Source organism: Capsicum annuum, chromosome 7 (assembly GCF_002878395.1).
Source record: "Capsicum annuum cultivar UCD-10X-F1 chromosome 7, UCD10Xv1.1, whole genome shotgun sequence".
Classification (NCBI taxonomy): domain Eukaryota; kingdom Viridiplantae; phylum Streptophyta; class Magnoliopsida; order Solanales; family Solanaceae; genus Capsicum; species Capsicum annuum.
This window is the reverse complement of record NC_061117.1, coordinates 206,338,820-206,363,488: the sequence shown is the minus strand read 5'-3', so window position 1 is coordinate 206,363,488 and position 24,669 is coordinate 206,338,820. Positions and strand designations below refer to the sequence as shown.

Genomic DNA, 24,669 nt, shown 5'->3' with positions numbered 1-24,669 from the left:
ACATTCACCGATCTAGTTATCAAGGAAGTAAGTGACTTTAAATCACGAGATTTCAAGTTTAAAACTCAATGGAGATGAAATCACTAATTTCCTTCCCAAAAGTTCACGATTGATGCATGAGTTGCTTGATACCTCTATTGGTAGGATATAATAGGTACCTCGTAAACTTGAGAACTACGAAATTTCGATTCAAATCCCATAGAAATAAAAATAGATAATTTTATCCCATCTATCAAATCTCGATGTCAAGTGTATGTAAATTGACCGAAATGTACTCCTTCCATTGCATTTTATGTGTCTGTCATTTTCTCTTTAGTCCGTCCAAAAAATAATGTTATCTTTTCTCATTTGACAACTATTTAATGACATTATTTACATTTTATTCTTACTGGATCCCATTTAATAAGAAAGATAACTAAAATATAAACATTAAAGTAACTTTAAGAGGGATAATTTTATAAATTCAGTATTTATTTCTTAAACTTCATGTCCAATTAAATAATGACACATAAAATGAGACGGAGGGAGTAGTAATTATAAAAAAAAATGGTAATATAAAAATAGGAAAGCGACATTAGCATTGGATATAGTACTATATATGTTATGTTATATATATATATATATTGTTCATTACCCCTATTTTTTTTTATATATAACCGTGGTATTCGAGTCAGCTTACGCGCATTTCGACTAAAATTATCAAAACAGATGGGAAAGAAAACACCTAGTAAATTGAACCTAACACGTTGCTCATTCCAAGCTACAGTGCTCATTACCCCCACCTTATTCCTAGCCGCCACCATAATGGACTGTCCATGACTATGACTGTAGTTGAATGAAGCGCGAAAATGGCAGTTAGGATAATATCAACGGAACATCAGGGTCAGATGAGTCAATAGGTCTGGAAACCCTAATCCGCCGTACCTTCTAGAAGCTCGTGCCACTCGAATCTCGATTTCCTAAAATACACTCTGCTTCTTCCAAAACATAACTTACTACTTTCTCCTCTCCTCAGAGGTGGGAAACAAAACTTCTCGCCTTTTCTCAGGTATGGCATGAATTTTCACTCTCAGTACACGTAGTAACACCTTTACTCTGTGTGTGTAAATATTGCTTTATTTGAATTTTGGTTTACTTTAGTAGATCAGTTGGAAGTGAACAAGTTGATTTTGTGATTTAGTTTCGTTTGATTATTGAACGTTTTAGTATGAAATTGAGTTTTACTGTGTTGTTGTATGATTGACGGATTTCAGTTTCGCTTTGATATTGGTTGCTTGTTTAGTGGAGATCATTTCTCATCTCCTTTTTGGATTTGAGTTTGAATTTGGAAAAAACGAAAATATATTCGTTTCTATTCAGAAAAGTGGTAATTATCGTTGTTATTGGTATGGGTTTTCACTCTTCATACATGTAGAAACACCTTTACTGTGTGTAAATATTGTTTTATTTGAATTTCGTTTACTTTATTAATAGATCAGTTGAAAGTGAACAAGTTGATTTTGTGATTTGTTCCGTTTGATTAGTGATGTTTTAGTATGAAATTGTGTTTCACTGTGTTGTTGTATGATTGACGAATTTCAGTTTCCCTTTGGTAGTGGTTGCTTGTTTAGTTGAGATCATTTCTCATTTCCTTTTTCGATTTGAGTTTGATATTTTGGAAAAAAATGAAAATATTTTCGTTTCTATTGATATTATTGGTAAGTATTGTTGTTATTGGTATGGGTTTTCACTCTCCATACAATGTAGAAACACCTATACTGTGTAAATATTGCTATATGAACTGCGGATCACTTAATTTTGTTTGCTTGTCAACTTCACCGGATCAGTAAATCAGTGATTGTGAAGTTCATCTAGATAAGAATTGTATTAGATAAAGTTGATTTTGTGATTTATCGTTTAATTGTTGATGTATTAGTATGCGATTTTGTTTTACTGTGTTGTTGTATGATTGACGGATTTCAGTTTCCCTGTGATATTGGTTGCTTGTTTAGTGGAGATCATTCCTCATTTCCTTTTTCGATTTGAGTTTGAATTGGGAAAATGAAAATATATTCCTTTCCATCGATAATATTGGTAATATCGTTATTTGGTATGGGTTTTCACTGTCCATACATGTAAAAACACCTATACTATGTGTAAATATTGCTATATGAACTGTTGATCATTTAATTTTGTTTGCTTGTCAACTTCATCGGATCAGTAAATCAGTGATTGTGAAGGAGAAAATTTGGCTGTTAGGCCTTTTTAAGTTTGCATTTTGCAAAATGTCCAACCCTCTTCAAGTGACAGATAATAGATCTGTCGGACAGATAATAGATCTGTCTTAAAAATGGGTCATATCACTAAATAAAAAAACTTATAGTCCATTTTGCAAAATAATAGACTTAAAAAGTCTACTTAGCCAAGAATCCCTATTCGATTGTGTTTTACTGTGTTGTTGTATGATTGACGGATTTCAGTTTCCCTTCGATATTGGTTGCTTGTTTACTGAGTATTAGTTTGGTCTAGAATAGTTGAGATCGTTTCTCATTTCTTTTTTTTTGGGTTTGAGTTTGACTTTGGAAAATGAAATTATATTTATTTCTATCAATAATATTGGTATGGATTTTCACTCTCCCTACATGTAGAAACACCTATACTGTGTGTAATATTTCTAAATGAACTGTGGATCTCCTTTTTTTTCCCAGTTAGGGGTAATTTTGTTTACTTGTCAACTTCATTGGATTAATAGATCAGTTGATCGTGAAGTTGGAAACTTCTATAGAGTAGTAGTTTGGTGCAGAACAGTTGAGATCATTTCTATTTCCGTTTTGGATTTGAGATTGAATTTGGAAAATGAAAATATATTCGTTTCTATCAATAATATTGGTAAATATCTTAGTTATTTTATGTGTTATCTACACGTTAAGGTGATTTTCTGGTTTAAATTACTACTGGTTTTTGATTTGAACTAGTCCCTTTTTTGTGTGATCCAATGCTTTTCATACCTGACTCCTTTGTTGATTTATGTTGATACCCAGTAATTGTCAAATAGCTATTTCTAACTGTGTCCGTATTGAATTTTTTGGTGAGTATGCTGTTTTTACTTAGATTTCCTACTTTGTCTCGATGTCCGTGAGTGTATTGTGTTTTTCAAACTGCCTTGTTATGTGTTACTTGGGCAGAGGGTCTTTCAGGAACAACCTCTCTATCTCCATGAGGTAGGGTAAGGTCTGCATACACTCTACCCTCCCAGACTCCGCTTGTGGGGATACACTGGGTATGTTGTCATCTCGATGTCCATGAGGATGTGCTTTTGTTGGTACGGTTTTGACTGCTTCGTGATTAAATTTCCTTATTCCAGTTTTTGAAGTATCTTCAATACTTGAACTGAAAGCTCCACATTGTAGCTTAATTATTGGGTTCCATGCTTATAGGAAGCTTCCCTACTCAGCTTGTTTGTACTTTTAGGAATGTTTCAGTTACTATTTCTCTTCTTTTCAGGTCACCGTGTTGAATTACAAACATGGGGGACGGATCGGCGCTTCCGTCTGCATTTCAGAAAATACATGGGCATTCACACATGTTCTCTAGAATATCTCCCCACAAACATTCCAAGTATGCTGGTTCATACAACATGACTGGTGGATATGTCAATGAAGTTCTACGGGGTGCTTTCATGCCGAATTGCCAAGCCACTAAACTGGAAATCCGGTCATTGGGCAATCCTATTCTCATACAGGCACCATCTGAAGAGAAGAAAGCTAACAGTTTCATCGTGGATTTTCTCATGGGAGGGGTTTCTGCTGCAGTGTCTAAGACAGCTGCAGCTCCAATTGAGAGAGTCAAGCTTTTGATTCAGAATCAAGATGAGATGATAAAATCTGGTAGACTTTCTGAACCTTATAAAGGGATAACAGACTGCTTTGGCAGAACTATCAAGGATGAAGGTGTCCTAGCTCTTTGGAGAGGCAATACTGCAAATGTCATCAGATACTTCCCCACTCAGGTTGACTGACCTTACTTTAGTTGTTTGACCCCTATTCAGTGTCTAATTAGCTTGCTACTAACTTTTTCATCACACTCGGTGAGCACTCCTCTGCTTTTTGATCGTTTTTTAGTCCAAAGGTTGTTATTATTTACCTATAAGGGAGTTATGAAGATAATATACTACAACCAAATATAGAACACTGTTTTTGCCATCATTACTTTGAAGGTTTACTTTTATTGTTATATTGACTTTGAGACCTCATGATCTCTCTAAGGACGTGTTTGGTCTTGGTTTGTGTATCTTAACTATTTTTGTGGTTGCTGGTAAACCTTATTGTGTTCTCCAAGGATAAGTCCTATATTTGAATACATTGTTCTATCATTTTTAAAATGCTTTGATTTATTTGTTATAAAGATTGTGAAACATTATGAATCTATCCAGTGATGCACATTGTCAAAAAAGTTAAGAACAGGACTTGAGAATATCATCAGTAGTTATGAGTAGTTTAAAAAAAATTGTGGTCATGAGTACATCATCTTTTTCTGACAAGGCAATCATTATATCATCTTGTGTCCTTGGGGGTCATTAATTCCTGAAATTTTTTGGATAGTTACATTTTTCTTTATTGTAATATTGTTATACTTCATAAATCTCTCTAGTGATGTGCATGGACAAATAAGGAAAAAGAAAAGGACTTGAAAGTAGCATAGGTACATTTTGAGTACTTAAAATTTGTGGTCACTACCGCAGCAATTTTCGTCCTTCAGAAATATTGATTCATGAATTTGTCTTTTGCAGGCCTTGAATTTTGCTTTCAAAGATTACTTTAAGAGACTCTTCAATTTCAAGAAAGACAGAGATGGCTATTGGAAGTGGTTCGCAGGAAACTTGGCATCTGGTGGTGCTGCTGGTGCCTCATCCCTTTTGTTTGTTTATTCCTTGGATTATGCGAGGACACGTCTTGCTAATGATAATAAGGCTGCAAAAAAGGGTGGTGAGAGGCAGTTTAATGGTTTGGTTGATGTTTACAAGAAAACTCTTAAATCAGATGGTATTGGTGGGCTTTATCGTGGATTCACCATATCATGTGTGGGAATCATTGTTTACCGTGGTCTGTACTTTGGAATGTACGATTCACTTAAACCAGTAATTCTAGTTGGCGACCTTCAGGTATCGGAAATCCTAATTCTGATTCAATTTCCTTGTTAACATATTTTTAGCACTCTTATCCCATATGCTGGATTCTTTTGTCCTCTTCTGAACTTGCTGCCCACCACCCCCACCCTCACCCTCTCAGCTTCAACAAGGATTTCTGTTGCTTCTCCTCCCTTTTCGTCAATGATTTATTACTCATATTTAGAAGTTTAACGTTTGAGATATGATTACATATTTTTCAATTTTTGGTGATTCTACTCAGGTTACTGATGATTTAACCATTTTACTACTACATGCTTATGACTTATGTGGGATCATTCCCTTATCTGTTGGGGCATACCATTAGCATTTATAACTGAAGGATGGACTTGCCATGTCTGTTTCTATTAACTTTAGTTTGTGTGTTCATAATGTAGCTGGTATTAACACTCCTGTGATATTCTGCTTTTTACAGGATAGTTTTTTTGCGAGTTTCTTGCTGGGATGGGGTATAACTATTGGTGCTGGTTTGGCTTCTTACCCAATTGATACAGTGCGTAGAAGAATGATGATGACTTCTGGAGAAGCAGTCAAGTATAAGGGTTCAATGGATGCATTTGCTCAGATTGTTAAGAATGAAGGCACTAAATCCCTCTTCAAAGGTGCTGGAGCAAATATTCTACGTGCTGTTGCTGGTGCTGGTGTTCTAGCCGGGTACGATAAGCTGCAGCTCATTATGTTTGGAAAGAAATATGGATCTGGTGGCGGTGGTTGATTTAATATGGTGATGAATGATGATGACGAAATGACTGCTTTGGTTGTATATACTTCCTCAGTTGTCCAGTGCTTTTGAATAATTTGCCCAAACTATGTCACTGTGCTTGGCATTCTCTTGCAAGTTTATTCAGGAACTGTATTTTTTCTTGAAGTTTTCCTTGTTTCTATGGAGCTCTGAAACTGCTTCTAGTCTTTTACAGAAATTGTTAATGAAGTTTTACGTTCTGCTACTTGTTATCTAGAGTACCCACCCGTGAGTAGTCATATCGTCTAGAGATTACCTCGTAAGCAATCAAGTCTCGTTGAAGTGTTCAAATTATCTAAAACATTTCAAGTAATTAGTTGAATCCAAAGTATCTTAGCTCCAATGTGTGAGACCTGACCCAAAATTTAGTGCAGCTGGGTGCAGCTCATTATGTCGTTTCACACTAGCTTATTATGACAAATATTTGGAATCAATTGTTCAGTTTCGTATCCTCTCTTCTTTGTGTTGTTTCAAGTTTCAACATAAATATAACAATTCGATCTTTTTGTTCTTGCTAAATTTTTTAAAAAGCATTATAGGACAATAGAGCCATAAGAACTTGGCTGTCCTAGGAGAGATGTAATCTGCTGATCTACATAGTTTTTCCTATTTTCTCAACTTATGTTTGTAGCAATTAGCCTATAATGATCATTCAACAAGACTACAATCATTGTTGCACCGGTTAGGCTTTGACAAGAACTCTAGCTGAAGACACACACCCAGCACAATATGATCACCTTAAAACTTTGTTGAAACAAAGTCTTTTGCGTTAAATTAAAGTTTAGATCCTGTCTGCCCTTACCTATACTGTGTCCCTATTCAATCCCACTTCAAACAACTGAGAAAACTACCTGTGTAAGGAGGTAAGTCTATGTCATTCACATCTTCAAACTCTTGACTTTGTCTGCAAATAGCATATGATCATTCAACACATTGAACTTACACTTCTTGTTGCAGGATCTAGAATCCATGAAATTTCGTATAAATCATCTGATTATGGTGTGAAAACATTGTTAAAAAAACATCATTATGTTGGCTGATATTTCTTACAGTTGTTAGGTTGCTGTTATTTCAGTTGTTGTGTGAATTGCACTGTGGATGCATTAGTCCTAACAGGAGATATTAGCTACATCATTAACCAGAGGACTTAAAAAAGCATTTGAAAGAGAAAGGATATCTCACCTTACAAAAACCAAGCATAGGCTGTTGATTAATGCTTGCATTTCCATTCATTAACAAAAAATGGCTTCATTTTCTTTTCCCATTACCACCACTGCCTTTGTTCTCTTGTTTCTAAGTCTCACCTCCAATGTGTTCAACTTAGCAGCCAAACATAGCCATTCCTCCTCCATTAAGGCCATAAAAAACCCGAGGCTGCAAAAGGCCTTCATTGCTCTCCAAGCTTGGAAACGCGTTATCTACTCTGATCCTAGAAACATGACCTCTAATTGGGTTGGCCCTTCAGTCTGCAACTACACTGGCGTTTATTGCGCCCCATTCCCTAATGACACCAAAGTCCAAACTGTTGCTGGCATTGATCTGAACCATGGTAATATAGCCGGTTACCTACCTGATGAACTCAGCCTTCTCAATGACTTAGCGTTGCTGCACCTAAACAGCAATCGCTTCTGTGGAATCCTCCCACTCTCTTTTTCGAATCTTACACTCTTGTATGAGCTTGATATCAGTAACAACCGATTCGTAGGACCATTTCCTAGTGTTGTGCTCTCTCTTCCTTCCTTAAAGTATCTTGATCTTCGCTTCAATGAGTTTGAAGGGCCATTGCCTCCTCAACTCTTTAGCAAGAATCTCGATGCTATTTTCGTTAACAATAACCTTTTCACTTCCACTATCCCTTCAAATCTAGGATCAAGCTCTGCTTCTGTTGTGGTTTTTGCCAATAACTACTTTGGAGGATGCTTGCCACCCAGCATAGCCAACTTTGCAAACACCTTAGAAGAATTGGTCCTAAGTAATATTAGTCTATCAGGGTGTTTGACTCCTGAAGTGGGATTTTTGTACAAGTTAAAAGTTCTTGATGTGAGCAACAACAAGTTAGCAGGGCCAATACCTTATACTATTGCTGGTTTAGCTCATTTGGAGCTAATAAATTTAGCACATAACATGTTTAGTGGAATTGTGCCAGAGGGAATATGTGTACTCCCAAAGCTCTCAAACTTCACATTTTCTTATAACTATTTTTGTGAGGAGCAAGGCATTTGCAGCAACTTGACATCAAAGGGTATAGTGTACGACGATCGTCGGAACTGTTTGCCAGAAAAGCCTGTTCAGAGAAACAAGAAGGAATGTGATGCTGTGGATGAACATCCCATTGACTGTTTAGCATTTCATTGTGGCACTTGATATTGGTGTTCATGAGTTGCTTCTACTTAAAATGTGGAATAATTAGTACTAGCTTGAGTTTCTTTTGTTTTTTCTCTAATGTTCTGGCCTAAGCAAAAAATAATGTTAAATAGTTTATCTGTAAATATGGTGTATAATGAAGTTCTCTATGCTTATTTGTATTGTCCTACATAATAATTCTCAGACTTGGAAATCTTGATTGTAATAAGTTGGTATTTACTTAGTGTAAATTTCATCTTTCTTGTACTATAGTCCGACCTTTCTATATTATTATTTCATTTTAGCAAATCAATTTTTCTTGAGAATCATTTTTTCGTGGTGTTTATTAAATTTCTATTACAACATATCCATCATTATACTGGCACACTCTTTGCATCACAAAGCATCATTAAATTGGTAAACTTTACACCATCTTTTATAATAGCTCAAATCAAATATAGATTGATTTTGCCTTTAAATTTAATAATGCTAATTCTGATTGATTTTACTAAATTTCTCACTTTCATTTCTAGTCAATTATTTTCATACAAAGTTAAAACACTAAGCTATTATAATTGGAGTCATAAAGTCAAATATAAAAATAAATACCTAATATATATCATGATGAAGAGGTTGGAATCTATGAAACAAGCTACAATTGCATATTTGATCACGAATCAAGCTACAATTGCATATTTCGTTGTAGTTATGAATTTAAATAAGGTATTAACTTTTTAAAAAGTTTTAATTACCGAAATACGAATATCTTTGAGATTTTAAATTTAATATTTAACTTTGTTTTGAGAGGGGTTCCGGTGGCGTACATCAGATCGATTAAGGACATGTATGATAGAGCGGAGACTCGGATGAGGATAATGGGAGGAGATTCAGAGAATTTTCCTGTCCTGACAGGGTACCAGGCATCAACTCTTAGCTCGTTTTTATTCGCCTCGGTGATGATGTGTTGACACTGCGAATTTAAGGAGAGGTGCCTTGGTGTATGCTTTTTACAGATGATGTAATTTTGATTGATGAGACCCGGGGGTGGGGGTGGGGTGGGGGAAGGGTGTTAATGATAAATTGGAGGTTTGGAGACAAACCCTGAAGTCTAAAGGGTTTAGGTTGAGTAGGACCAAGATGGAGTACTTCAAATGCACGTTTAATGACTCGAAGCAGGAGGACGAGGTGGTAGTAAAGATGGATTCCCAAGTTGTTTGTAAGAGGGATAGTTTTAACTATCTCGGGTCTATGATTCAGGGGAATTGAGAGATTGACGAGGATGTCTCTCACCGTATTGGGGCCAGATAGATGACATGGAGGCTCGCCTCGGGAGTTTTGTGTGATAAGAAGGTGTCTTCCAAGCTTAAAGGCAAATTCTATAGAGTGACGGTCCGCCCGGCCATGCTGTATGGAGCGGAGTATTGATCCATTAAGAACTCCCACATTCGAAAGTTGAAGATGACATAAATGAGAATCTTGCATTGGATGTGTGGACTTACTAGGGGAGATAGGACTATGAATGAGACTATTCGAGAGAAGGTGTGAGTGGATTCAGTGGAGGACAAGATGCGGAAAGTTAGATTGAGATGGTTCGGACATGTCACGAAGAGGGGCACTGATGCCCTAGTTTGTAGGTGTGAGAGGTTGGCTTTGGATGATTTCAGGCGGGATAGAGATAGGCCGAAGAAATATTGGAGGGAGGTGATTAGACATGACATAATGCAGTTACAACTTATTAAGTACATGACCCTAGATAAGAAGGTATGGAGGGTACGGATTAGGTTAGAGAGCTAGTGTTTGTGGGTGAATCGTAGACAGTAGTTAGGAGTGTTTTGATATAGCCTGACTAGTGGTCTTAGGACTGTATACATAGGTTGGTTTGGATGAGGTGTGTCATTTGTTCGTTAGTATATAGTATTACTTTGTGGGTGTCTTATTTTTATTATTCCATCATGTTGTATTACGACTTTGTTTACTGTGTCTTTTTGTCGTGAGCCAAGGATCTATCGGAAACAGCCTCTTCACTTTTTCGGAGGAGGTAGTGGTATGAACAACGTGCATTTTACCTTTTCCAGAGCCCACTATGTGGGAATACACTGAATTTGTTGTTGTTATTGAACTTTCTTTTGTAAGATAAAAGGTTTGGGGAAAATGATTTCTTGCATAATGTTTGTGTCCAACATCTAATCACCAAATGCTATCACTAGAGTCTATGGCGGAGGGTCTATCAAAAACAAACTCCATCACCCTTCCTAGGCTCCACTTGTTGAATTCCACCTGGTACACTGTTTAAACCACCTTAAATTCTGCAGTAAATATGGAATCGGATATACTAGGTGCTGAACTATTGTCAAAGCAAACCAAAAGTAAAGTCTTTGAATAAAGGTCACTTTTTACCAAGCCTTCACTTTAATATACATTTCAAATCACTTATTGGACAACTAAAACCATAGTATTGAGTACACGAAAATCTGCAGACTGTACACACATTGCTGCTCCTATCGAAAAAAGTTTTTTTTTTTTTAAATCATTGCTGCTATCTACCTGCAATTCACCTATTCAAAGGTGCTGATTATACGACTACAATTCTCAACTTTGGAATTTACAACTTGCTTTTCCACCACCAATATCTCAAAAGAAAATAAATGGAATACAAGGAGAGGAAACTAGAATGTTACATTCTTGAACAAGAACTACGTGACAATAATGTACATCACAACCACTGCACATGGCGATCTGGTGTTTCTGCATTAAATTTTCAAAAATATACTTAAGATTTGTCAAGAAAGCTCTGATCCACTCCGACACCAACCTGAGAGAAAGTACAAAAGCTCGGTTACATATTTTTCGTTCTGGATCACAGGGAACTAGAGGGCATGATCACAATGTTTTGCATTTTATAGCCTATTTGGCCAAGCTTCTGGAAAGATAAAAGTTTTTATTTTAGAGAATTAAGGAGTTAGACCAAACTAAAGGGTAAAAAAAAGGGCCTTGGGATAAGTTGTTGTCATGTGACCAGGAGGTCACGGGTTCAAGCCTTGGAAACAACCTCTGTTAGAAATGCAAGGTAAGGCTGCGTACAATACACCCTTGTGGTGGGGCCCTTACCCGGACCCTGCGCATAGCCGGAGTTTTAGTGCACCGGGCTGCCCTTTTTTTGTTTATAAGAAGCTTATAAAAGTAAATTTTCCCTACAAGCATTTTTGGGACCTTTATCAAGCATAAATTGCTACTTTAATATTGTCAAAGTTCTTTCAAATTGATTATCTAAATACAAATTGCTACTACCCAAAAGTACTTATTTGGAAAGCGCTTCTAACAAAAATTACTTTTCCAAATAAGCAGATTTTTACCTTCAAATTTTCTTTCTCAAAAAAAAAAGGGCAAATTTTGTAAGTTGGAACAAACAGGCTATTAGCCAGACAACTCGTTTAACTTTTCTAAGACTCAGGGCGGCAATGAACTTTCGCACAACTTATGAAAACTAATATCAAAAAACATAAAAAAAAAACTATTTGGAGAAAATCTCCTCCTAAACAAGACTCATAACAACTACATTGTGGATGTTATTGTGTTATGGTATGAAATTTTAATATTTTTTTATGATACTAGTATACGGACTAGCTTGCGTTCATCGACTATTGCACTGGATACCTGCTCTCACCAGCAGGTACCAGGTACCGGGTAGCTCTGTTCACCAAGGTTGATAGATGGAAAAAAAAACCTAGTATCTTTTGTCTATACTGGGATTTTTACACTACCTACTGTTTAAAATATATCATGCACAAGCATTTACCTCATTTGACAGGTTGGTGATGTCAGTGTCTGTATATTAACAGGAATTCAAAAATCATCTGTTCAGGCTGGAGGAAGAGGGCGTCGGCATGTTGGGCACTCCATCTTTATGTCCATCCATCTTTGCAAACAACCCAAATGAAAGAAATGATCACAGGGCGTCACCTGAACATCAGTTGGCACATTATAATCATATGGATTTTTCTTATCATTAGTAATATCAAACCATATTTGATAGGAATTCCACACTATAGCAAGAAAAGTCCAATACATGTCGCATTACCATGCAATTATTTGAACGTTGAGTGAGATCAATAGCAGTCATGCAAATGACACAGTCGGTGGCATGATTTCCATTGTGGTCAAATCTTCTGTTATAACTATATTTTTCAGGTAAAATCTGCGACACATCAACAAAGCTCACATAAGATAGGTCACTGTAAAACTCATGATGAGTAAATGGTTCTTTATAAAGAGTATTTTTTGTCTAAATCATCTACCCTTTTATACTTAATACTTAAATCAGAAACAATGGGCCAGACAAAACTTAATATTCTCAGTTGTTTTCTCATCTCTAGTAACATAATCTATATCATCGAGAATCAAAAGAGCAGCATAATACCTGTCGTGGAATAAACCACCGAGATCCAAGATAATGCTGCGAAAGAAGAACCAATGCCTGCACTGCCATGAAAATCCCCAAGCAGATGCACCAACTCTTGTCGGGCTCTATGCGCATAAAATTGTGAGGACAACCAAAGACATATAGTGGAATTGCTAGCCGAGTAAGAGTTATTCCCAAGATATAATGAGGATGCAACGGTTTTCTTGAGTCACGAATAACGTTGGTCGCAATTTGAGGTATCCAAAAAGAGTGTAGAAGGAGAAGAATAGGCCGCAGAAACTTATGGAATTCATACAAGATTAAAATTCCACTTAAAAGAATCCCATCTGCAAAACAATTTAGGAAAGCAAAGAGATATGAGCAAGTTTTTTATGACAATGATACTGGCGGCTGACGTAGAATCAAGTTTGTAGCGAGAGAGAGGGACAGCAAAGACCTAGTGAAACTGCTTTTGTGTTTTCCTTACAAAATTTGCATGACCATTATCCTTGTACTACTTCAAAGTTCTTTGGCTCACTATGTTTAATGATGTTAGAATGACATAAAGAGAACGTCATAAAAACTCTTTTATCCTTAGACCCTTGGCACCCGCTGAACCAAACCAAGCACTATGTAGATGTTGAACAGGAAAAGTTTCATTTGTTGCTAATTTTTGCAATCAAAACACTGGTTTCATTTATCTTAAAACAATTATGTCAGATCACAAGTTAAAAAAATTTTGAAGCCCAGTTGTACATTGATGAATTATTGAAAATCAGAGGTTACATCCTCCTATGCTAGGTCTAGAAAGTGGAATAGAACCAGGATGTGCTAACAGATTCACTTAACAAGAGCAGGTGCGATTATGTCAAAGAAAACTTTTCCTGGAAAAACTCAGATGTGTTAGTTACTCTTCAACATCTAATTTCCCCTTCAGTAGAAGCAATAACTTGCAGACAGACATGTTAAAGGTACAGATATATATATATATATATATATATATATATATATAGCTGACAAGTCAGTTTAATTCTATGCACATGTTCACATCTCAGCAAGGGATACTTACAGAAGCGGCTATACAGAACTGACAGTTCGCGTCTCATTGCTTCCCAACCCTCTCCACTAGTCATAGGTCTACTTGCCTTCCATATGGCGAGAAGATATCTCATCTCAAATATTGAGAAGACAACAAACTTGAAAAATGCAGCGGTTGCAAAAGCATTGAACAGCGATTCTGCAAGTGAATGAAAAGGGGGAGGGATGTCAGAGTGCAGAATTGCAGCTAGAAGCAACAAGAATTGAATATTTTATACAGATAAGTCTTTTTAAGTGAAAATATACAAAACAGTCATGAAAACCCGAAGGAAATGATTGATTTTTCACAGAGAACATTAAAAAGCAATGAATAATAGGAACATAAATTTCACGCCATACAAACTTCTACGAGTAGGTCAAGGAGGCAAAGCATGACACAGAAATGACTTGATAACAAGTTACTCCAATACCATGTTTATCGCTAGAGGGCTACCTCATTGTTACAACTACTCTACAACTTTTAAATAATAAAACCAGCTCAATGTGCTGGTTACAATGACTTAAGATAATAGCTACCATCAAACTTACCAACAAGTATGCCTGCAGTCAGATGTAGAAGACATAGATAAGCATCAATTATTCCCTGTTGCCCGATCATCAAAATTGAAACTTTGGCAGCACCCTAGAAAAAAATCATCAGACATCATTTATTTGATCTGACACATTGCAATAGCAAAACAGTAAAATATGAAGACAGGTTATTAAATGTAACTGAAACTCATATTCTTACTGATTGGGTATTGCTATGTTCCATTTGCCGAATGAGAAGGAGCACTTGAAGAAAAGAAACCTAGGTTTCAATAAGTTAAGGAATCCACACAAATGCAGTTTATAGAAAAAATAGCATCAATGAAATAACAACTCTCGGAGGATACAAAGGTGACCATCAACGTATAGTTAACTGCTTTATTGTAGTAAACCTCTACATTGATAGAAGTGGCATTCAATAGCATGGGAGAGAAACAGTCTTCATCATCATCCACTGGAGGGCTCTCCATCAATCCTTCTAGATGATAATGATCTTGATCTCCATCTGGAGAAAAGACAAGTAACTTAAGATAAATCACTTGTTTCCAAGTATCTCCTCAAACTAAAGGATAAGTTAGAATGTCTATTAATACATGCTACTCGTAAAATCTCCCACAGGTTTGGACCAACTGCATTTTGGCTCAGGTACAGATATATAATTAATTGTAGATCATGGGTAGAAGAAACACATTGCATCAATACCTATTGTTTTGCATTATCAGGCATACAAGATGCTCCAGGAAAATGCAACAAAGAAAGTTAGAAGAGCTTCTGAAAGGATATGATAGGAAATTCTCAGCTAACATCAATAAAGAAGTTAAAACTACGGTAAAAGCTAATAATATCCAATGTAGACATGAACCGGAGTCAAACAGAATTAGAGGAAGTTAATAAGCAAATTTCATTAAATGATAGAAAGGAGCAGCATGAATGCAGAATCCAGAGTTTAGTTCAAAATGAATTTACATAAATAAGGGATAAAATTGGGCATGAAGAAGGTAGAGAAGATAAATCAAGTACCATTAGTGGAAGATGACACTCGAGAAATTTGTGCTGCAATTTCAACATTACAATGCTTCTTCATCTCATAAATAGGCGCTGCAGGAACAGACATAGTTTAAGCAATGATTTAAAAAGCTAAATTTGATCAAGGTTGATTAAGTATTATTACAGTGTTTCCGCTTCCAAATCTTATCTCGCGGCGACTCTTGGAAGACCTGGGATGAGAAAGTTCCAAGCTGTCCAGGAAAGGTAAAATAAAGAAAGATATTGTCATTTCATAATTTTTTTTATGACACTTTCTATTTGATTAGAATGTAGATCAAAATTTGTTACAACTTATTACCTAGAATACAGATAATTCCTGCGCTAAGAAAAAGCAAGCGCTTTTTAATTTAAGTCTATTTAGCTAAATGGCTCAGTCTTTAGCTGCCATTATGAAACACAACAAAGATTAAGAGCTTTCCTAATTTTCTTTCCATTTTGATCACGAAGAAGCTAATTGTGACTACATGGACAATGAAATTGACCAATTTGCAGACAATGAGCCTGTCTAGATATATTGTCAGACCATGTTAGTCTCTGAGGGTGGTGGGTGCACAATACAAGAAGTTCCCTCCATTATTTTTTTTTAACAAGGAGTTTCCTCGATTAATCACCACTAGAAGGAAAATTCCATAAAAAGGAGGGATAGTTTCATCTTTTTTTGTATAAAGAGATGAGCAAATGTTTAATAACAAGTAAACACCGAATTTGTTTTCACTTTTTATGCATCGTCTCAATATTTGTATACAAGAGAAAGCATGTCATTCATGCCTGAAAACTTTCAATTTGTCAGTGCCAGAGCATTATAAAATTCAAATACAACAACAACAACAACAAACCCAGTGTATTCCCACAAAGTGGGGTCTGGTCATGATCAATACCAAATGACACATCAAAGACAAATAAAATATGGTCATGATCAATACCAAATGATAAGGATTTGATAACAGATAATCATCTTCCTGGCCAAAGTCCCCCTCTTTGCTGCTGCATAAGGAGCATAAATGTCAGTTGATGAAGCATTCCAAATAGCATCTCCAAGCTTGTAATGAGAATGCGAGACTGAAGCAATAGTTTAAATTTACATAATATGTTCCATAGACCTAGAACTTTCAGCCGGATTCTTTAGATCAGAGCCTAAGCATGAGTAATGTTTTACTACCCAGCACTACACCAGCTTGAACTCAAACAGAGAGAGAGAGTAGGGGTGGGTGTGTAATACTAATACCCAATAATTAGACTAGGCTTCTTAATGGATGAGTAGGCTTGCCTTTCGGTTCATATAACGTGATCTGCGGCACAATAGAAGTTTGTGTGTCACGTAAAAAAGAGCAAAGGCACATGAATCACAAGTCTTGGTATTTTCAGTAAATAAGTTAGATGCTGAATTGAGCTCCTTCTGTTTGAAGGATCTCAACTATAAGAACTAACTCTAGGGACATTAAGATGTTTTGTATATAGTTTCTTTTGTTATCTTAAGTTGTTTCTTATTGCAATACCTGAGATACAGTTCAGTTGCAACAAAAGCAAAAGAAAGGTATCAAAAGATAAATTTCCTCAGCTTTAATATGCAGGGAATTTATGAAAAAAGCGGTTAGAGGGCCATTATGGAAAAAGTGACTAGAAACCTTTCCATAAGAAAGTATTATTTTAACAGTGGTGTACAGACCAACATGTGTGTGGCTGACTGCTTTATTATATTCCTGAATTCTCCCACCAATACAAGTACCAGATGACTCTATCCGTCAATACTTAAGCAGCAGAGAAGAAATCACCTAGCCTTTTTTGCCTCTCTTATTCAAACCTTGGTCTCACCAATTACAGGATCAATTTAATCAGTCAAATCAATTAACTATGCCTCAATCCCATAAAATTAAGGTATAGTCTTAAAACAAATAGCTAGAAGAAAATTATTGTCCTTTTCCTTTACAACTTTACAGCTATTTTTCTAAGAAATACACTTTCTAGCATCTTTCTCGACAATACTTGATAAAGCTAACCAGAGGTCATAATCCTTCACCATATCATATCTTCTATGCCTATCCATAACCTGATATAATCAAACTCGACACTCAAATATCCAAGTCCTAAGCATCTATGTCTTATGAGTGATATTACTGTCATGAGTTTCATAAAGACAGTTTTCAGATTGCAATCTCTCGATAAGAAAGTGAATATAGCTTTGAATTAATTAAATAAGTTGACTATACTTTTAATTTACAAAGCTATTTATTGTTATTCTACAATAAAAGGACCTTCCTACATCAATTTCTACTGTGGAACAAGATAGGTGGTTAGACGTATATACTCAAAGAATTTCCTTTCAGCCAAGTGACAGAATTAGTACCTGTGAGCTACCATCCGAAGTTGTCTGAATGGCCATACATATACACCTTCTACTCTGATTTGAGAGCCCCCATGTACATTGTCGAAAACATCATGGAAAATTATTACACCCTGTTATTGGCAACGTTAAATTATATGAAGATAATGTAATTGAAATAAGTGAGATCATCACAAGGTATATTCAGCTGAGGAAGATAAAGTGATCCAGTCAACATTAGTACCGACTGTAGCGAATTTTCACGCATTATAGCACAGCTCTAGAAAAGCTCATCAAAGGAAACATAAAACATCGCAGAAGCTAGTAATAGGGCATAAGAACATCAGACTGTTGCCTATCAGGTTCTGATTTTCGATCTTAAAATGGCAATTGCTGGGGTAACCCCATAGCTGTCAGAAATACCATCATAGACCACCGTAACTAAAAACTACCAACCACAGCAGTAAAAGGAAGATACTCTGCTTGTAATTCTTGTAGGATGTGAAGCAAGAAAATTGTTCTGGATTAATTATTATATCCAACCACTGTACAATCTTGAAGGTTCAGATATAGGTAAATGACATAGGCTCTAGAAGGGAAATTTTATTCATCTCCAAAACCCAAACTAACATGCAATAGATATTTCAAAGTTACAGGCTTACAGCAACAATAAAAGATTATGACGCTCCATTCTTTGTCAGACGAGAAAATAAGCAACATAAACAACCATGGCATGCAATTTGTTAAGCAAAAATTTCTTTTCTAGATAAGACAGACAAACGAAGGTGCTGTATTTCATCCAATTTCAGTCAAGTAACTTCTTTTCCTTTTTGGTGGCAGCTTATATTCCCGTAAATCCTCATCTGCTAGAAACTACAGAGTACAATATCTTTTTCATTTTTTATTTCTTTTGACACGGAGAGACAAGTAATTTCATGACAAAATTGCACCGAATTAACACAAGTTTGAATAAAAAGACTGATAACTATGATGACAGGACTACCTGAACATAGTGTACACCAGTAATTTTTGTAGGGGTACTAATCAATTCCAGGACAGAGTTTCCATTCGATTTCTTAAATTCAGGAAATAGGGAAGAGCCATTCTTTGAATCTAGGAACCTCCAAGACCCTGCAGCACAAATTTCAGAGGAAAAAAATATTAGATTCAAGACAGTAGTAGCAAGGGAAGTTTATTTATTCAAGGAAGTATGATATTTATCCTTCATTTTCTTTGAGATGTGCTCTGCTCAATCAATAGCATCACTTTATCCTCTTAGCGCAGTCTATTTGACAATACATATTAGGTACTACAATTATCTTCACACGAAACTAATCATCAGATGAGTAAAGGAAGAACATAGAGAATATGTCCCAAAACTCAAATACAACATAAGCACCAGAGAGCAAGTTTATAGCTTACAGACCTCTGAAGGTTCCTGTTATATTCCAAGCTGAAAATGGCCCCAAATCATTCTCATCCTTCCTCGCAGAAATCCACTGCTACCAAAAACAAGAAGAATGTGATCAGCGATTAGGCAGGAGACAAACAGGCATCGCGGCATACAATAGTCTAGTCATGGGGCGGGGGGATATGAGATGGTTTGAACTTCGGGTGATGTCATTGTAAAACAGAAATTCCTGGAGCAGTATGGCCCTAGACAGTTAAGTAATAATATCATGACACTCATGTTAGCCATGCATGAGTAGAATACACTCCAGGCTTCAATATGCTATTTGCAAAATGAGCTCCAAGAATCCTACACTGAAATGGATTTTTCACATTGATCCTATGTCATAAAGGCAGCTAAATATAACCAGACTGAAATGTGAAAAGTCAATTGGCATTTTAGCGCTCACTTTTACATTCAATCTTATGTAAGGAGTTAGACTAACTTCACAGCTCCTTGACAAAACAAATCATGCCATCCATCCTTCAGGAGAGGTCAAGACTATCTTTCCTTTTATCTAGAGGGGAGAGAGGGGGGAGGGAGGGGGGGAGGGGGGGCTCTTATCCAATTATTTAGACAAGTTTCTATAGAGGCAAGTTATTTCCTTGCAAAAAATGTACCAAGAGCAAATATTTCATTATTTAGCTAGTATATTGTTGTCTCCTTGAATATCATTGTGGTCTTAACATTGATACCATGTCAATTTCTCAGTGTCGACAAGGGTTGGACAAACTTGGGTTTCTTGGAGGACCTGCGATTTCAAGGCAAACATCTACCAAAATAGCATTTACGAAAGCTTTGAAGGTGAAAACTAAATTGCAACATTTTCTTAAATTTTTAAGATCTCCAACAAGTGATTCTCGCTATGAAGAGATCTTTTATTCTTATAATGGTGGTGTGTGACACTTTTCTCATACATTAACGATTCTACTGGGTTCTTCCTACCTCCCACAGACACAGGTACTGGACAACCTTTCCACAAAGGCTTAAAATCTGCTAGGTAATTGCTTTAAAGAGAGTCTTTGGCACTGCTTCATGGTATTTGGGGCTGGGAAAGCGCTACGGCTTCAAAATAAATCCCATACTTGTGAATTTCTTAAGACTAATACCTACGGCTTATATTAGCAAGAGTCAAATGGTCCAAGTTTTCTAGATTGACTTCCACTCACAAGCCAAGCTTTGAGACACTGCTGTATCTAGACATATTATATCCTTAGATCCATACTTCCTTTAGTACGTGACATGCACTAAAGAAGTGACTAATGTTATATTCTTCGAGAAGTAACAGCCATTAGATGTAACCATTGGTTCTATTATAAGAAAGTTTTCAACTAAACTAAATTAACTATCAGACGGTGCAGATAACTAAATTAACTATCAGAGTTCAGACAGTGCAGATCTTTTGCTATCTTCATGAGTCATTGAGGCTTAAAGAAGGTCAAAACTCCTACTGCTAAGTGCTCTGTGGTTTACCAAGAATGCTCAAGTCCCAATTCCTAGTGTTGTATGACTCTTAGGCCTTATACTGTAATACAGATCCCAGAGTCTAACTTTCCATCTATAGATCAAGGATTTCTGGAAATGCATGCCACCCTATAAGGCAAAACTCTGATATAAACTTAAGACTTACCAGGAAAAGAAGAGTAATGTTAGCCCCAAATGATCATTCTACAGATAGATAACCAGGATCATATTATTTTTCACTTCAAATACACCAAAATGACCTTCTATTAACATGACAAGATGTAGCAGCACCATCTCTTTCCTTTTTAATTTTTCTATCATTTCTCTCTATTTTGCTGCAGAAGTGCCATGATGCCTGCTGAGCTTGCATTGAAGTAGATCAACAGTAGATATCCTTAACTATAATTAATCACCACAATAAATGGAAACTTTGAACATCAACTACGTCATATCAGTTACATCCTAGGTAAATGTTGACCATTCTGATATAAAGCAATAAAAAATAAGCAATACATGTCAATAAAACATTGCTAAAGTCTCTTATCCTCTCATTCCTGTCAGTCCACTCTCAGAAACCCTTTTGAGTTCGAGATGAGCTAGGTTCTAAACATGTGATGAAATCACATTTATCATAAAACCACTGCTATCAGCCTATCACCAAAAATTAAGACTTCTTTTCTTAAATTCAATTGAAATTTCCCGATTGCAAAAGTCAAATGCATCAACCACCACAAGAGTGAGAGCTCTCATTTCAGGCAACACACAGCAACAACAACAACAACAGTATACCCAGTATATTCCCACAAGTGGGGTTTGGGGAGGGTAAAGTGTACGCAGTCCAAACCACTACCTCTGATGAAGTAGAGAGGTTGTTTCCAATAGACATTTCAAGCAACACACAGGAAGATAAAATCCCAGTTCTTTTTCTTCTTCCATACAGAGCTAAAAGCATCAATTGCCTTAGCTATATATAAATAGTTGAAGGAGGAATATGATCCTAACATTTCAGTCAGGAGAACTTTAAAACGTACATGACAAAGAGCAACAAATCATATAACTTCGTTTTTTTTACAAGCAGCAACAAAATAACCACTCATACAACTTAAGCACTTCATAAGACATTCATAGGATTAAAAATTCCAGCTAAAAAACACCAAAGCTTTGAACTACACAACTTAACCCCTTAATTAAGTAAAGCTCCCATTTTTATTGACAATTAAAGTAGAATTTTCACAGTCAGATACTTCAATAACATATTAAACCAAAATTACCATCAATACAAAACATACACCAAACTAAAAGTTCCCATAACTGTGAAACAACAACAAATGCATAAAACAACTGCGAATTACTAACCTCATCGCCCCACGAACGATACCTTTCTCTAAGAGGCCTTACACCCTTTACTTGACAAAACCCTCTAAAGAAAACCAATAAATACAACACAATTCTAACCCAAACCCCATAATTCTTTCTTGAAAAGCTCAAATTTTTAACCACACCCATTTCAAGAATCAATTCAAATTCTTGTTTTTCAAGAAATTGAAAACCAACCCAGATGAAAAAATGAAGCCCAACAGTTTGAAATAAGAGATATTTAAGATATACAAAGATATTGGGTTGCTTCAACTGAAGTCAAAAAAAAAAAAATAGAACTAACAACCTAACAACAAGCACCAAGAAAAAAAACAAACACAGCAAAAATTTGAGAAGAAAGTGAGAGCTCAACTGCTAATCTACAACCTAAAATAGAATGATGTTCTTTTTGGGGTTTGGGCTGGGGGTCGGGGGTGGGGGGTTCTAATCTAACTAGAAAGCCTTTACTAGTTAATTCTGGACAGAAAATAGAATACCCAACAAGTATTGTTTTTATTAAAAAAAAATTACGTATTTAACAAGCAGTTATAGGTACACAAATTAAGAAAAGTATTTTGTTTGTTAATTAGGTTGTAAACAACTACTATTAGGATGTTATCCAATTGATGAGCGGTGAAGAGGTGTGGAGAAGGGGGATTGACTATAAGCTAACACAAGTAATATTTAAGGATAGTGTTTATTTAGGGTGTTTATTAATTTTAAAATATGATGTATTCTGTAAATTTGATTGAAATATGTGTAAATTATTTCAAATATTATAATGTAAAGAAAAAGTATTAAAATTTAATTGAGATGTGTGAGAATTGGCCCCTACATTAGTATAAAAAAAGAATATTTACTGGGTAGAATGAAAATATTAATCTCGAGATAGGATGTATTTTATTTTGTGTTTAGTTTGGATATTAATTAGTTTCAACTTATTTTATTTTATTATTTATACTAACTAAGAAAAACTTCTAACAATCTCAAATTTTAATAGTAGGAGGCATTGAATTTCGTGGCACTGTACCAACAAAATCTTGGAGGCTACTTATCGTAAATCTTAAATCATGTCTATGTAAAAGGTGATATATTTTTCTTCTTAATATTCCACAAATGTATGCAATGTATGTAAAAATCAAGATATCAAATAATATTTTATTTTATTTTCAAGGTTAATCAAATGTTATTCTAATGTCTACCTTGGCTAGTTTGTTAGAGTACTTTTTTCGTTTCGAGAATTAATGGATTGGGTTGACTTGAATGAATTCATAGAAGGTTGTAATTGAGCTGTCAAAAGTGGAATCTAATTGAATCTGTCTCCATATCTGTTTCTGTATTTGTTGACACCTTCAAAACTACTTACTACTGCTAATATATTGCTATTTAATTTATATTCGTTTTCTTTAAAATTTTTATATGTTTAGTTAATTTGAAATAAATGTCATAAGTTCTATATAATTGAAGTTTATATACAAATAAATGAAATCAGTAATAGATGGCTGAAGTTTAGGCAAACATATTGAACTTTAGTTTTGTGTAGGGTTTGTTTAAAATCGAACTAATCAATAAATAAATTATAAAATTAGTTTATTGATTTATTGATAATGGACTATCGAATTAATAATTGGCGATGAATTAAATTATGAGATAATATATAAATATGGCCTTAAACTTGACACCAAATTACAACTTTAACCTTAAACTTTGACAGTGCACAAATATAACTTTTAACTATTCAAAACTGAACAAATATAACCTCCGATCCTACGTGGTAAAACGCGTGTTCAACACGCAAAACTGGGGGCGTCCAGCTTAAAATCTAAGGGCATAATACATAAATGTGATCTTAAACTTTGACAGTGTACAAATATGACCTTTAACTATTTAAAACTGCACAAATTGACCTTTAAATGACTTTTCATTATTATTTTTTCATTATTTTCGGCTCAAAGATGAAAATGTCATCTAATTTCTTTTGTCATTGCGGAAAAATAGCAATATTGAAGATTTATTAATTAGATGGGTCAGGCTCATGTGAAAAAATCGCGCGGGTATGTATATATATTATAAAGCAGAAGACGAATTTAAGTTATATAATATATCTAAATATAATTTATTTAAATATTAAATTAAAGATGAAACTATACTAATAATAAAAAAAAATTATAGTTTTAATAAAACATTATTAAATTAACGTTATTAAGGATAGTAGTAGTAGTATATTAAATTAACGTTATTACAATGTTATTAAATTAATGTTACGTGGTTGTCATGGGGTTCACCCGAACCCCCTTGGTAAAAAAATTACGTTATATATATATAAGGTAGAAAATCTATATTTATGTACATATATTAATGTTGAACCACATGAAACAAGACACTTAGATAGCCCAGTGGTGTTATTTGCTCTTCTTGGGCGCTTCCTTCAGCCTACTGCGTGAGTTCGATTTTTTAATTAAAAAAAAGTTAAGTGTTGCTGTTATAGAAATAAATAAATAAATAAATAATAATAATAATAATAAAAAAAAAAAAAAAACGACGTCGTTTTAACACAAAAAGTAAAACTTTGACAGTGTACAAAAATGACCTTTAAGTATTCAAAACTGCACAAATATGACATCTCTCCAAGTCAGCCCTTTTAACGACGTGGCACCGTGTGATTGGATTACCTTTCCACGTAGGCGCGAGTGAAACTCATGCATGGAGTTGCAAAATTGAAGGTCATATTTGTTCAGGTTTTGAATAGTTAAAGGTC

At 35.3% G+C, this 24,669-nt stretch overlaps 3 protein-coding genes across 6 annotated transcripts; 2 read left to right on the top strand and 1 right to left on the bottom strand.

Annotated features, from left to right (window-relative positions):
- The first annotated feature begins 638 nt into the window (after positions 1 to 638).
- On the top strand, positions 639 to 6,111 carry LOC107878356 (ADP,ATP carrier protein 1, mitochondrial). Its single transcript, XM_016725311.2, has 4 exons — positions 639 to 1,048; positions 3,484 to 3,988; positions 4,769 to 5,140; positions 5,580 to 6,111. Exons 2-4 carry the CDS (start codon positions 3,506 to 3,508, stop codon positions 5,877 to 5,879), a joined length of 1,155 nt encoding a protein of 384 aa, XP_016580797.2. The 5' UTR covers positions 639 to 1,048; positions 3,484 to 3,505; the 3' UTR covers positions 5,880 to 6,111.
- A 78-nt stretch (positions 6,112 to 6,189) lies between these two features.
- LOC107878358 (leucine-rich repeat extensin-like protein 4) lies at positions 6,190 to 8,500 on the top strand. Its single transcript, XM_016725312.2, has one exon. It carries the CDS (start codon positions 7,149 to 7,151, stop codon positions 8,268 to 8,270), a length of 1,122 nt encoding a protein of 373 aa, XP_016580798.2. The 5' UTR covers positions 6,190 to 7,148; the 3' UTR covers positions 8,271 to 8,500.
- A 2,139-nt stretch (positions 8,501 to 10,639) lies between these two features.
- Positions 10,640 to 22,566, bottom strand: LOC107878359 (transmembrane E3 ubiquitin-protein ligase FLY2). Of its 4 annotated transcripts, none has more exons than XM_016725314.2 (15): positions 21,912 to 22,566; positions 19,068 to 19,140; positions 18,645 to 18,772; positions 17,666 to 17,775; positions 16,245 to 16,305; positions 15,446 to 15,512; positions 15,295 to 15,372; positions 14,622 to 14,779; positions 14,477 to 14,536; positions 14,275 to 14,368; positions 13,718 to 13,885; positions 12,667 to 12,995; positions 12,328 to 12,444; positions 12,046 to 12,209; positions 10,640 to 11,061 (listed from the first exon to the last, which is right to left on the bottom strand). In XM_016725314.2, the coding sequence occupies exons 1-14, from the start codon at positions 22,059 to 22,061 to the stop codon at positions 12,108 to 12,110; spliced, it is 1,695 nt and encodes a 564-aa protein (XP_016580800.2). In that variant the 5' UTR covers positions 22,062 to 22,566; the 3' UTR covers positions 10,640 to 11,061; positions 12,046 to 12,107. The 4 variants fall into 4 exon arrangements, with proteins under 4 accessions (XP_016580800.2, XP_016580801.2, XP_047271355.1 ...); XM_016725315.2 differs by having other exon boundaries at positions 16,245 to 16,302; positions 19,068 to 19,143; positions 21,912 to 22,533; XM_047415399.1 differs by having other exon boundaries at positions 16,245 to 16,302; positions 21,912 to 22,533.
- Positions 22,567 to 24,669: the final 2,103 nt, after the last annotated feature.

What these genes read in the sequence shown, in the direction of transcription:
- LOC107878356 (XM_016725311.2), top strand. Translation starts at nt 3,506, where the DNA reads ATGGGGGACGGATCGGCGCTTCCGTCTGCATTTCAGAAAATACATGGG. An exon ending in TCAGATACTTCCCCACTCAG is followed by an intron (nt 3,989 to 4,768) that starts GTTGACTGACCT and finishes TGTCTTTTGCAG; the next exon opens with GCCTTGAATTTTGCTTTCAA. An exon ending in TTCTAGTTGGCGACCTTCAG is followed by an intron (nt 5,141 to 5,579) that starts GTATCGGAAATC and finishes TGCTTTTTACAG; the next exon opens with GATAGTTTTTTTGCGAGTTT.
- LOC107878358 (XM_016725312.2), top strand. Translation starts at nt 7,149, where the DNA reads ATGGCTTCATTTTCTTTTCCCATTACCACCACTGCCTTTGTTCTCTTG.
- LOC107878359 (XM_016725313.2), bottom strand. Translation starts at nt 22,061, where the DNA reads ATGGGTGTGGTTAAAAATTTGAGCTTTTCAAGAAAGAATTATGGGGTT. An exon ending in CTGGTGTACACTATGTTCAG is followed by an intron (nt 17,776 to 18,644) that starts GTAGTCCTGTCA and finishes TGCCAATAACAG; the next exon opens with GGTGTAATAATTTTCCATGA. An exon ending in AGTGTCATCTTCCACTAATG is followed by an intron (nt 14,780 to 15,294) that starts GTACTTGATTTA and finishes TCTTTTCTCCAG; the next exon opens with ATGGAGATCAAGATCATTAT.